The 14053-nt window shown below is 38.4% G+C and overlaps 1 protein-coding gene and 1 long non-coding RNA gene across 6 annotated transcripts in view; one reads left to right on the top strand and one right to left on the bottom strand.

The window, feature by feature from the left end:
• Positions 1-14053, bottom strand: part of CRYZL1 (crystallin zeta like 1) — a 33410-nt gene that overhangs the window by 14804 nt on the left and 4553 nt on the right. For all 5 annotated transcript variants that reach the window (XM_043448788.1, XM_043448790.1, XM_043448787.1 and 2 more), the window contains exons 2-6: positions 9026-9097; positions 7365-7442; positions 6756-6828; positions 4665-4709; positions 2633-2701 (exon numbers count right to left, since the gene is read on the bottom strand). In XM_043448788.1, the coding sequence (XP_043304723.1) occupies positions 2633-2701; positions 4665-4709; positions 6756-6828; positions 7365-7442; positions 9026-9091 (331 nt within the window). In that variant the 5' untranslated portion in view covers positions 9092-9097. The remainder of the gene's footprint in view (positions 1-2632; positions 2702-4664; positions 4710-6755; positions 6829-7364; positions 7443-9025; positions 9098-14053) is intronic.
• On the top strand, positions 734-3067 carry LOC122428726. Its single transcript, XR_006265810.1, has 3 exons — positions 734-1220; positions 1501-1583; positions 2936-3067. It is a non-coding gene; the product is annotated as an uncharacterized LOC122428726 (long non-coding RNA).

Below are 14053 nucleotides of genomic sequence, written 5' to 3'. Positions count from 1 at the left end.
AGCGACTAAACCACCACCACCAGTGTGCATACTCCTAATGTATTTCACCCCCCTACCTTTCTTTCCCATTTGGTAACCATAAGTTTTTTTCTAAGTCTGTGAGTCTGTTTTTCCAGATTCCACATATAGGTGATATAATATTTGTCTTCCTTTGTGTGACTTACTTCACTTAGTATGATAATCTTTAGGTCTGTCTATGTAGCTACAAATGGCATTATTTCATGCTTTTTTTATGGCTGGGTAATATTCCATCATATATATGTACCATACCTTCTTTATCCATTACTCTGTTGATGGACATGTAGGTTACTTCCATGTCCTGGCTATTGTAAATAGTGCTGCAAAGTACATTGGGTGCATGCATCTTTTTGAATTATGGTTTTCACTGGATATATGCCCAGGAGTGGGATTGCTGGATCATAGAGTAGTTCTATTTTTAGTTTTTCAGGGAGCCCCCATATTGTTCTCCATAGTGGTTTTACTAACTTATATTCCCACCAACAATGTAGGAGGGTTCCCTTTTCTCTACACTGTTACCAGCATTTATTGTTTGTAGACTTTTTAATGATGGCCATGCGAACTGGTGTGAGGTGATACCTCACTGTAGTTTTGATCTGCATTTCTCTAACAATTAGCAATGTTGAGCATCTTTTCATGTGCTTTTTGCTATCTGTATGTCTTCACTGGAGAAAGGTATATTTAGATCTTCTGCCCATCTTTTGATTGGGCTTTGTTTTGGTTATATTGAGCTGCATGAAATGTTTGCATAAAAAGTAAAATTTTTATGTTTGACAGAATGGCTTGAGAATTGAAAGCACAAAAGAGATGGAAGAATTTATTCAACTTTTTACCTCTATCCTCAATATTCTGCAACAAGATTAGTAAGACATCTTCAGGGAGTTGTTTGGAACCTAGTTTTTTGGTTTGGTGGAAGAACAGACTTGCTAGGAGGTATATAAATTTACTATTTTTAATAGTCCAAAATCCAAATTTAAGAGTCCAAAATTGGCCCCACATAGTCTGATTACCAGTTATATTATTCAAGAAAGAACTTAGGAAAAAATTTAATGAAATAGTTCAAGAATACGAAAGAATGTATGATGACTTATAGGTAAGTTACGAAGAAACCATGAATCCTCCTAGCATAGAAACAAGACTGGCAACACCATTGGAGGCCCGTGGCTCTGCTGTGTTCATGTCCTCTTTCCTCACCCACAAAGGTAACTTCCACATGACTTTTCCCCTACATGTTCCTTATATCCTTAAATGATATATGCCTCATTCAATTTTGTAGTTTTGAACTTTATAGAAATAAAATGGTATCACACTGTCGTATACTTCTGCAACTTGCTTTTCTCACTTAGCACGGTTTGTGAGGTTCACCCATCTTGATATATTTGACTGTTATTTATACACTTTTACTGATGAGTTAGTGAGAAATATCTTTGGTTATCCATTTTCCTGGTGTGAACATTTACACTGTTTCTCTTTATCCCACAGTGACAAACCATGTGGGTCTTGTGCATGTCTGCTGGTGCACATCAGGCCTCTCTGGGGAACGAAAGTACCAGGAGAGTTACGAGGTTTGAGCTGTTAATACATCATCACCTTTATTAGATCAGGTCAAGTTATTTTTCTAAAGCATTTCTAGTAATTTATACTCCCAGTGCTCAAAAGATTCGGCGGCTCCTCATCCTTGCCAGCACTTGGGATGGTCAAACTTGATGACTTTGTCAGGCTCAAGGATGCATAACCATGGTTTTAAAGTGCTTCCCCCGATTCTTAAGGAGATGCAGCATGTTTTGTATGTCTACATACTTTATTCACTTTAAATATTTAAGAAGTAAATTTAGTTCAGTTCAGTCGCTCAGTTGTGTCCGACTCTTTTCGACCCCATGGACTGCAGCACGCCAGGCCTCCCTGTCCTTCACCAACTCCCTATGCTTGCTCAAACTCATGTCCATCGAGTTGGTGATGCCATCCAACCATCTCATCCTCTGTCATCCCCTTCTCCTCCCACTTTCAATCTTTCCCAGCATCAGGGTCTTTTCCAATGAGTCATTTCTTTGCATCAGGTGGCCAAAGTATTGGAGTTTCAGCTTCAGCATCAGTCCTTCCAGTGAGGACTCCTCCTTCCAATGAGGACTGATGCTGAAGCTGAAGCTCCAATACTTTGGCCACCTGAAAAGAAAATTTTAAAATTAGCACATGAGTTAAATTGAGTATTGGCCAAAGGATATTAGCAACAGAAACCAAGAATAAGTGTTTTGAGTCTTTCCTGACTCAGACTCTACAGGTATTGTCTAGATTTTATACATTTGAAAATTTTAATAACCAAGAAAAAGAAGTAAAAAATTCTGATTAGTGATATAATTTCAGAGCCAAGGGAGAAACTGCTTTTCAAACCTCTTACCATGAACAGTGTAAGGGAAATGTAGAGGTAGGAACACTGTTCAGTTTCAAAATAAAGTTTATAGATAAAAAATTTAAGCTAGAAGTAGTCAAATGATGACCACCCAATAGTTATTTCCTAGGTACACTCACGGCAGATGCAAAGCAATCATGTTGTTAAAAACCACACACACTTGGGAGGTAAGACTTATGAGCTCTAAAACACTGCACAACCACATACCCAAGTAATGCTCATGGACTCGAACAGCTTCACAAAGTCCAGGGTCTTCAGAATCCAGGGGCAGAATTCCTGAAAATTAAAACGAGAAACGTTAAGGGCAACTATCTAAAAGTGAACTCACTCCTAATGAGAGGCCAGTAAGCATTAGTCTAAATTTTCCTCAGTGGAATTTTGAGGAGGGTTCCAGTACTAGTAAGGAGAGATTTCAGAAATAAGGAAGCAGAGTGGGTAGTTTATTTTCTGATAGGAGCACTGTAATACCTATACTACCTCTTTCTTTTTCTTCTTCCTCTTTCACCTGAGTGATGACAGAGATGACGGCTGACATACAGAGCCAAGTCAGAGACTGGGGGGCATCTGAGCTCCTCATTAAACTGGCCCCTGACATACAGCTAACCTTCCCAGAGTTTGGTTCTATAAGAGTCCTCAGTATGCTTCCAATAAAATCCCATTTTCTCCTGAGTCAGTTGGATTTTATTTTTGGTCTCTTACAAACAGAATCTTGAATAATACAATGTCATCTGACTTCTTTTTTCTTTTTAAAATTTTATTTGTCTATGGCTGCACTGGTCTTCATTGCTATGCACTGTTCTTCACTGCTATGCGCGGGCTTCTCTAGCTGCAGTGAGTAGGGGCTACTCTTCAGTTGCGGTGCATGGCCTTTGGAGCTGCGGCTTGGGGGCTCTAGAATGAGGGGTCAGTAGTCGTGGCGGTCGGGCCCAGCTGCCCCTCGGCGTGTGGGATCTTCCCAGAACTGCTGCCCCTCGGCGTGTGGGATCTTCCCAGACCCGCAGTCATGGCGGTCGGGCCCAGCTGCCCCTCGGCGTGTGGGATCTTCCCAGAACTGCTGCCCCTTGGCGTGTGGGATCTTCCCAGACCAGCAGTCGTGGCGGTCGGGCCCCGCTGCCCCTCGGCGTGTGGGATCTTCCCAGACCAGCAGTCGTGGCAGTTGGGCCCCGCTGCCCCTCGGCGTGTGGGATCTTCCCAGACCAGGGGTCAGACTGCTGTCCCCTGCACTGCAAGGTGCACTCCTATCCACGGGACCACCAGGGAAGTCCCTTACCTGACTTCCTGGGCAGGTAATAAAGACAGAAATAACAAATTCTCAAAGAAAATACCCCCAATCAAAGGCAATTCTGTTAAAAGCTGATGACAACTTTCCTACACATTTATTCTTAACAGCTTCAAGCATGCTGTAAAGCCGTATATTTTCTTAGTTTATGTGACTGTCTCCTATGAATACTTTCTACAGAGAAATGGCAACTTCAAAAACGACTTCTTAACTACTTCATAGTTGTTTGTATGAATATCTAGGACACAGTATAAAGAAATATATTTGCAAAATGGTATTAACCATACACTAAAAAAAAAAAAGAATAAATGTCTTCAGCAAAGTTTTGGTTTTACGAGGGCAGTAAGGGAGCAGCTGCGTACAGTTTATTCGGATGTGGACAGAAGAGCATGTGCATAGCCAAATCAGTCAGTAGTCTTCATGTAGATGGGTTGTGACTTTTCCTTTCTCTGGAGTCGTCAGTCTAATTATAGACCGAGTTCCTACCCGGGAAGGGCTGCACCAGGGACAGCAACTGTGGCCATCTTTCTATCCTGTGTGAGCTTAGTTGCTCAGGTGTATCCAGTTCTTTGCAACCCCATAGACTGTAGCCCGCCAGGCTCCTCTGTCCATGGGATTCTCCAGGCAAGAATACTGGAGTGGGTTTTCATGCCCTCCTCCAGGGGATCGCCCAACCTAGGGATCAAATCCAGGTCTCCTGCACTGCAGGCGAATTCTTTACCGTCTGAGCCACCAGGGAAGTCTCTTTCTATCCTATCTACAGCCAAATACTGAAAAGTTTTAAATGTTCTGCTATTGAGATCAAACTCCCAATTCTCTTCATCAATGGATACTTGAGAGTAAATTCCAAAACTTAGGTAAGTACTTGTATATGAAGCAAGGTCACATTAGCAATTGTACAGAAAAAAGAGACAACAGGAAGACAGACGACTTGAAATAAGACTATGACCTATAACTTACCCACTACTTCATCATCTGGTTGAAAGAATGATACCTTGCTTCCAACTAAAATGTGGAGAAAATTAATAATCATTATTACGAGGTTATTAAAGATAACCTAATAATTAAAATTCAAAAGCCATAGATTGATAAAAGTCACTGACTCAGAAAAAAGGTCAAGAACTTTTAGGACATTTTGACAGGCTGCAAGGGACCGTAGGATGTAACACTTCAAATGTGGACTCTCCACAAAATCTGGGCTGTGCGGTTGTTGACACCATGGAGCAGGATGTCTCTCTGTTTAGCTAAGGATGAAGGCATAAAGAAAAACAATCCACTTCACAGCTCTTACGCTGACTACACTGGCTACACTGGGCTCCCCTCCTCATGTAGCTAGTCCAGCGTGTCATGATTTTAGCTGCAGAACTGCAGACATGCAATGGGAATTCTGGTTAGAGTTACATATGCAATTACTTTGATTTGAGATTATGGAAATAAATTCAGAATGGGGCCAAGAAATTTGAGGACTATACAGAAGTGATGTTACACTTCCCCTGTGTGTGTAGAGAAAAGGCCTCTACCATCAGTCAATTCTGTAGAATATTTTTCTTCCAATAGTTACAAGAGCAAACAGGAGGAAAAAACCCAAACCTCACTGAATGTCTACTTGTGCCCAGCATTTTAGTGAGTTTTCACATTTAATCTTTACGGCACACCCATTAAGTAGGTATTATTAGACCTGTTTAACAGATGAGGGAACTGAGGTGCAGCAGAGAAGTAAGGCAGAAGTCTGCCATCTGGGAGTGGCGCCTCTGGCTGGCTCTGTCTGCAGAAGGGTCCCAATCTGCTGCGTCTCTGGATCCTGCCTGTGCCTCCATCCCCCAATATTCTTGCTTTCTGTGCTTTCTCTTTCCCTCCTGCTGCACATTCTTGTCTTCCTGAAATCACCCTGATCCTTTTTTCATGGCATCCTGCATACTCCTCTTATTAAGGATTGTCCTTCACACAGCGGCACTGCCAAGGGGTCCATGCAATCTGTGTGTCTCCTTCATTTCCCCTCTCTCCCTGCATGAGCTCATCAGCATTCTATGACTTCAAACACAACCGATCAGCTGACAACTTTCAAATATAACCAGAATCTTATAAATCATTTTCTGCCTTTACGTGTTTTGAATTCTCCTGTTCCAGTCAATTATTAAGTTCTGCTGACTTGACTTTCCCAGTATTTCTTGAATGTACCTTTACCACCTCTGTCTACATTATGGACTTTGTCATTTCTTGCTTGTTGGGTCTATGGCTCAAACAGTGCTCTTGCCTACCGCCTGAGCTGCCTCAAATCCACTCTTCATATGGCCACCCTAATACGTTCTCTATAGCCCAACCTGAGATGAGATTCAACGTGATCTGGCCCTTGCCTCCTGCCTCATTTTTGGGGGGCAGATGAAGGAATCAGTGTTCATATCATCATTAAAAGATTTTGTTAGTTATCTTTTATTCTGCAATTTTTGAAGGGGAATTTTCTTGACAAACTTTTTTTTCTTCTGTCAAGTATCCTGCCTATGACTCTTGCCCAGAACTTCAGGCAAAGTCTCAGTCTCCCCATCAGGGATCAAACCTGTGCCCCTGGCAGTGGAAGCTTGGAGTCTTAACCACTTAGATTGGCAGGGAAGTAGTCCCTATTTACCTTTTAAATACTCAATTTTAGGCACACTTTAAAAATTTAATGTGAGTGCAGTTATTGACCATTATGTAAATTTTGACCCAAAGCCAAGTTACACAAGTAATTTATGCTGGTTTGTAAACATCATAAAAAGGACAATACTGGGAAAAAAAAAAAAGGACAATACTGGTTATACTATATAAAATGATTACTCATGGATTTAAATACATAATCTCTAAATATTTATTTACTAAACTGTTATAAGCTCTTCAATGATAAAATACCATTAAGTTCTATTTTTCTTTTTAATTAAAAAAGGAAAAACACTTCTGTATGGTTTCTTTGTATTGAAGAAGTGTGTATAATTTTAATGTGTCAGTAAAACAATTAGCTACCATTTAATTTCCATTATTTTAGAAAATAAATACAGATACTTCTATCTGTAAACTTACCATCTAACACAATTCCAGCAACTTCTCTCCCAACAGGAAAGAATTCCTTCTCCATCTTCATTTCTGCCAGAAGCTAAATAATGACAAAGTCTTGAATTTATTGTCAAGAATAAATTCTAACCTCTATTCATACATGAGAAAAGAAGGAGCAAAAATCAAACCACAGAAAAAGCAAATGTGACTCCATTTTTGGCCATCAAGATAAAAAGCAAGTATCTTCACAAAATAGGTTCCTCTGTGGAGTAGGAAACCAGGTTTGCTAAGGGATTAGTTGATATGTATAATTTTAATGTGTCAGCAAACCAGTTAGCTACCATTTAATTTCCATTATCTTAGAAAATTCACACAGATATTTCTATCTGTAAACTAACCATCTAACACAATTCCATATAAAATATTTTCATATAATATTATAAGATACATGAATTCAATTAGACTGACAATTTACATTAATATAGAAATACACAATAATTTTTTTCCCTAGCTGTTCTGTTCTTCTAAGAATAACTTCTTGGTATTCAGAAATCAGTTATTATTATTAAAATTTTTGTATACGATATATATTTGACTTTTGGCCAAATCAAAGCACCAATATCTTAGTGTTCATACCTTTGTATTTATCTGGCTCAGAGCACAAGCTTTAACTTGAAGTTTCACATAGTTATCTTCTGTAACAGGAAGATTTTCCTAGAGTCAAATGATAAAATAATTACATATTCCTTTGAGAATACTGCCTTCATGTTGCAAAAATTTTCATATATAACTGAACAAAATTGAAATCTTACATCTAAGTTAACTGAAAAAGCTACAAACAATTACTTTGTAATATATAATATAAAAGAATGTAGGGAATTTGGGGGTAAAAAATTTCAAAAGTCTTAAGGTACTAATCTGAAAATGTACTTCCAAGCTATGGACAAGAATCTATGTGTAGGCAATGAACACAGGATAACAAAGTAGAGCAATAAATAGTGTGCTTCAGTTCAATTTAAATAATCTCAAAGCATCAAACCTTCATGTGGGGATGTCCTTAAACACATATATACATAATAGATACACTGTACTGATTATGGAATTTTCTTAATGCTATATAGAAAGTTCTTTAGTGTCATTTGTTGATCTCTACCTTATTTAACATCTGTCTTGGACATTTTAGCATGCCCCATGGGACTCTGGGGTCGAAATACAAACTTAATGGAACTTAATTTACCCCTCATATTCCACAGCTAGATATAACTTCAAAGGCAAAGATATTTCAAACTGAGGTACGTAGTGCTGTCCACCAATGACACCAGTAATTAAAGTGCTTTCTTCAGTCCTTGATATGCCCCAAATTAGATCAAGTGTTGGCTAGATGCTGGAACAGCTACCTGCACGGTGCCCCCTGTGTTCTCTGAGTGACCACTCCCTATAGTTGACATGAACACAGTCTTCTGGGATATCCCTTTTTAAAACTCAGATTTGATACTGTTTGGTGATTTTATGAAGATATTCAGCAATATCGATAACTGTATACTCATGATTTGTGTGAACCTGGTGATAATTATTTCTGGGAGCCAGTCAAACCTCTTGGACTCAATGGTAGAAACCAAACTGTCTGATTAGATTCCTAATCTAAATGATTTTGTAGTTGTTGAAAGATGAAACAGAAAAACTGAATTGTGTTCACAATCCAGAGGTTCTTATTACTACTCTGAAATATACAAACAATATGAAATACATACCGCACTTAGTTTTTGTCTCTAAACTAACAGTGGAATGGCTTTGGCCTGACACAAACCTTTCAAACAATCACTAATAGATAAAAATTCTACTCTCTACCCTTCAAGTAGTAAAAAAAAAAAAAAAACTGGAAACCTTTAAAGCTTAGTGCATGAAGTAACTTTGCAATGCTCAGAAGTTAGTGTGAAAAACAATGCTTTTCCACCTCTTTCAGTTCACAATATGAAAGTATTTCTGAAATATGGCTACAATCTAAAAAATCATTTTATTGTGGTATTCAGAATAAATAAATTTTGCAACACATAAAACTACTCAAGTTGTTCAGTTTCTTATATCTTTTCTACTACCACACTGAGGAACTAAAAACTCTTTTGCAGCAACTCTTTTAAAAATATACCATAATATCAACCACTGTTTTCATATAAGATTAAAGTAATTTATAGGGTGCCACTCAAAAATAATTTGTAACAGGGTATTTAAAATTAGGTCTGTGACATTTGTAAAATACACTGTCTTGTTCCATCTAAAGATTAAACCATTTTTCTTACCCTTTCTCGGAACACAAATGTTACTTCTTCACTTGTAGAACTCTGTTGAAAATATAAGCCTTTCATAGTCACCTGAAAACAATAAAAGAAAAAATATACATGAAATATACTAACCAACAAAACATGCCAGATCAACTGAAAGCATAAATTGAAAAATAGTTCTAAAGGATAAAATGACAATTTAAGTGTAGTCTTCAAATGAATTTAGGTAATAGTTCTTGAAAGCAACCAAACAAGAGAAGATGCAATAACCTCAGGTACGTATTTGAAGGCTTATAGTTCAGCCTTCACACCAAGGTGAGACTGTGCTTAACTTCATCTCACTATTCAACAAAAATTATGAGATGTACCTGAAAAAAAAACCGTGCAGGCCAGAGGGCTCAATTTTAATAACCAAAAGTGTCATTTAAAGGGCTTTCAAAAAAAAAATAAATAAAGGGCTTTCAAAGTCTTAAAAAAGTCCATTGGAAAGCAAAAAGTGGACAATCAAGACAGTCGTTGAAATTGTGTCCCTAATTCCTCTGTATCCATTTGTAAGACATTTGTTGTTTTCAGTCGCTCAGTCGTGTCTAACTCTTTGTGACCCCATGGACTGCAGCACGCCAGGCTTCCCTGTCTTTCACCATCTCCCAGAGTTTGCTCAAACTCATGCCCATTGAGTCAATGATACCATCCAACCATCTCGTCCTCTGTCATCCCCTTCTCCTCCTGCCTTCAATTAAACCTGTATTCTGTGGACATCTTGAAGCATCTCTAAGGATTCCACAGTTGTTTCTTTAATTTCCATAGTAATTGTATGACAAGACTATTTTTTAATGTAAATTTCATAGAGGTACCATATAAAATCAGAGAAAAGTTCACAGATCTGAAGTATATAGCTTGGTGAACTTTACAAAGTGAACATGGCCATGTCATAGCAGGAAACATGTCACTAGAACTCCAGAAGCTCCCTGGTTCCCCTTCTAGTCACTGTCCCCCTTTTAAGGATATCAATATCAATATCCTGATATTCAAGCAGAGTTAAGCTTTGTCTGTTTTTGACTTTATATAAATGAATTATGCTCCTTCTCTCAGTATTATAAGTTTCACTCATGCTGTTGCCTGCAGTTGTATCTATTTCATTCAGTTACATAGTATTCCACTGTATGAATTACTAAATGTCCATTGCACTGAAGATAGACATCTGATGGTTTCCAGTTTAACACATTTACAAATTATCCTAAGAACATTCTTATACATATTTTTTTATGAAAGTACTACATTATTATTGAATTTATTTTATGAATGAGGAAACTGAGACTTACAGAGGTACATTCCTAGGGTCTAATAGCTCCAGCTGGGCCAGAGCTGAGACAAATCAGATGCTACCAACTCCAAAGTCATTTACCTTTACCATTATACTTAATGGTTTTTACTGAACTACTAACATTAGATGTAAAACTAGAACCCTATCTCCTTTAGTTCAGGACTGATAATCAGTAAGTGCTTGTTGACAGAACTAGCTACATAACTTGCAGGGTTCACTGCAAAATGAAAATGTGGGGAACCTTGTTCAGAAACTAAAATTTCAAGACGGTAACAGCCAAGCATCAAACCAAGCATGTGTGCCGTCTGACTGTGAGGTCCAGTGTGACTGCAGAGGTCTTGTTCTTATGAAGCTGGCCCTGCAAGCTGATCTTAATGGATCTAAAGAATCTTTATAGAGGGTTTTTACTGAGTAGTTCAGTAATGGTTGCTACTTTCCAGAAGGTGGTAATCAAATGCTGGAACTAACAGAAATGAGTACACATTCCAGACACAGAGAATTTATGTGTCTCTAGCCTTCTGGTTAAGGAAGGTGTGTGTGTGTGTGTGTGTGTGTACACATCAATAAGTTTGTCAGGGTGGTAGGGGTGAGGGGAAGAACCTAACCTTTGACAGAAATCTAACTTCTCCTTCTCAGCTGTCAGGCCATCTAAAATGCATACCCACTGTCCCTAGTTTACCTTACTTCTTCATTCTTCAAACACATCCCCTGTCTGCTCTAGGCAGTATGTGTGCGTGTATGCTCAGTCGTATCTGACTCTTTGTGACCCCATGACTGTAGTCTGCCAGGCTCTTCTGTCCACGGGATTCTCTAGGCAAGAATACGGGAGTGGGTTGCCACTTCATTCTCAAGGGGATCTTCCTGACCCAGGGTCTGTGTCTCCTGCATTGGCAGGCAGATTCTTTACCGCTGTGCCACCTGGGAAGCCCAGTGTGACTTCATACCATATGGCCACTGCTGTCTCCAGGCTCCAGGCCCTGCTTGCTCTCTGAGACTGTGCTGTACTTACTCTACAGATTCTGCAAAGTAAACAAAGCTCAAGTTATACTCCCTCTCTGAAATCACCTCCCAGTGACACGCAATCTACTCCATCTGTTCCATGCTTCTAGATTTCATTACATACTGACAAAACCTTGCTTTATTCACTCAACTAGTGGGTTTTCCCAGCTTCGAAGAATCAATATCCATTATTATTGAATAAATAAAACTCTGCTTCTACTCAATCTGGAGCTACTAGAATTGCCTTTTTGAGGAATGAAATCATTACACATCAACACCTTGATTTCAAAACATCTCCCTTTGTAACTCTGGAAGCCAACCATCTTCGCTGTCCACGGCGTCTGAAAACATATAGCATGTCTCTCAGATCAGTAGTCACATGAATCTCATACTGTATGCACCCCAATTTCAAAGATCCTGGAAGCTGTTTGTATGTACCGTAGTGTCCCTTAAGATGACTATTATATACATAGTAATGCCCATAGTTTTGGTCAGATCATCTAAATAGTTCCTCCAAATTAGGTTACAATCAGCCTGGCTGGTAGAAAAAAGTAATGTTTAGTTGTTGGTTTAATAAGGAACCATGTGGGAACAAAAACCACTCCTCAAAGTTACAAGGTGAAGAAAAAGAAGTATTTTTATAAAAGTGACCAGAAGAAAATTGAGGAAATATTATTTGTTTTGCAAGCCCAAAAAGGAATACTGAGTTCTTAACACAGAGAAAATGGTACAATGAATGGTATTCAAAACCCACTTAATTTCTTAGGCAGTGGTCCAGATTAAATGGAACACTTAATCCATTATTTAATAAAATTTTTATTGAACATAAAGATATTTGCACACAGGAAATAAAATAACTGAACACTTCATAAAATAAAAATATAAATGAAATATATACTATTTATCATGCTATTTCCAAAAATGAATGTCATTAACCTCAAAATTATATATTCTACTATAACCTTGCCTTTATCAGAAAAGTGCTACATAAAACTTTTAATTGAAAATAAACCTGTTTAAAAAATATAGGTTGATGTAAAGAGCCCTAAAAAGCCCTGTAAAAAGCATAAAGTTTTAAATTCTTCAGGTACATCCAACTTTAAATATATTTAACATAAGGCCTCAAATTGAAGATTATGTTCATAATACTTTAAGTTTTTATAATATCAACATATTAAATCTATTATAAATCTGGAGAAACAAAAATTAAGACACCTGTTTTAAATAATTTTTGGTATGAAAGCAGAATAAGGACTTTGCATAAATTAAACACTTACCATAAATAATACCAAGAAAGTATTAATCTCTTAAAGATTAATCTCTTAATGAAAGTACTAATCTCTTAAAGGATTTCTAAAAAAAAATCAATGGGAAGACATTTCAAATGGTTTCCTCTTAGTTATAACAACATGAACCTCACTTGCTCTTCCCCTGCTATACTTACTCCCCCAAGGAGCTCATCTATTAATAATTGTAAGTAAAACCTCTACAGATCAATCCTTCTCTATACGTTCAAACCAAAAGTGTTCTGAGTATCAGCTCAACCTCAAATTCAACAGTCATAAAACTAGACTCACTTTTCCTGCCCGCAAACAAGGTTCTGTTGTGCCAACTTCAGCCCTCGAGGATATCTCAGAATCTCTCATAATTCCCTCCTCTAGGCTTCCTTCTCCTTTACAATCTCCTGGCTTAAGTGCTTCTCTTGGATGTAAGCACAATTACAGGCCCAAACTGTGAAGCCTGAGGCCTGGGCAACAGCTTCCTTCTCTCCCTGCGGACAACTTCAAAGTCCAGACTCTTCTTATGCGCTCAAACTTTCATTATTCCCAACACAAACTTCATAATATGGTGAAGTATTATGCTTCACCCACCCTCATTTTTGTTTTAAAGAAAGCAGACAAACTGTCAAGCAGCTGGGCTACTGAAAAAAAAAAAAAAAAAACAGATGAAGTCAGCTCTGAAATGAGGCTCATCATCTTGCTCGGCTGAGTGGATAGTATTACAAAGCTAGCGGATTACTAGGGGTAAATCTTCAGTTATATTGAAGAGGTGCTTAAGTTTTAACCATGTTCTTACCCACCTGTGAGACTTTTCATACATATCCACATATCAGATAAAGAAGAATGTTAAACCATGTACCCATAAAACCTATTATGGTCAGTATAATCAAAGTAACTAGCTGGAGGTCTGGTTCAAATACCATATACTTTGCAGGCTGCAGAGGAGACTGGTAGTCCTAACTGGACAGGCCAGCTCTGCTTCTTAAAGAGGGAGGGACGTCTCTACATTGTGCTGGAGATAGTCTCCAGAAATCTATAAATTCTAAGGACACTTGACATAAACAAGGAGTACACTGGCGTTATACACTGTACTTCTCTCCTGTGCCTGTTACAAGATGGGCATGGGAAACACTGTGACAGTGGCTTACACCTAGCTAAACTCTGCAAAGCATTTCTAGCTAGTAGCACATATCCTAAGAACTTTTTACTTTCACATTTTGGTGGTGGTGGTTTAGTCACTAAGTCGTGTCTGACTCATTGTGACCCCATGGACTATAGCCTGCCAGGCTTCTCTGTCCATGGGATTCTCCAGGCAAGAATACTGGAGTGGGTTGTCATTTCCTTCTTCAGGCGATCTTCCCAATCCAGGAATCGAACCCGGGTCTCCTGAATTGCAGCCAGATTCTTTACCAACTGAGCTATGACTTAGGAAAATGCATGAAG

The sequence above is a fragment of the Cervus canadensis genome, chromosome 27 (assembly GCF_019320065.1).
Source record: "Cervus canadensis isolate Bull #8, Minnesota chromosome 27, ASM1932006v1, whole genome shotgun sequence".
NCBI classification, from domain to species: Eukaryota; Metazoa; Chordata; class Mammalia; order Artiodactyla; family Cervidae; genus Cervus; species Cervus canadensis.
This window is presented reverse-complemented; position numbering and strand designations above follow the sequence as displayed.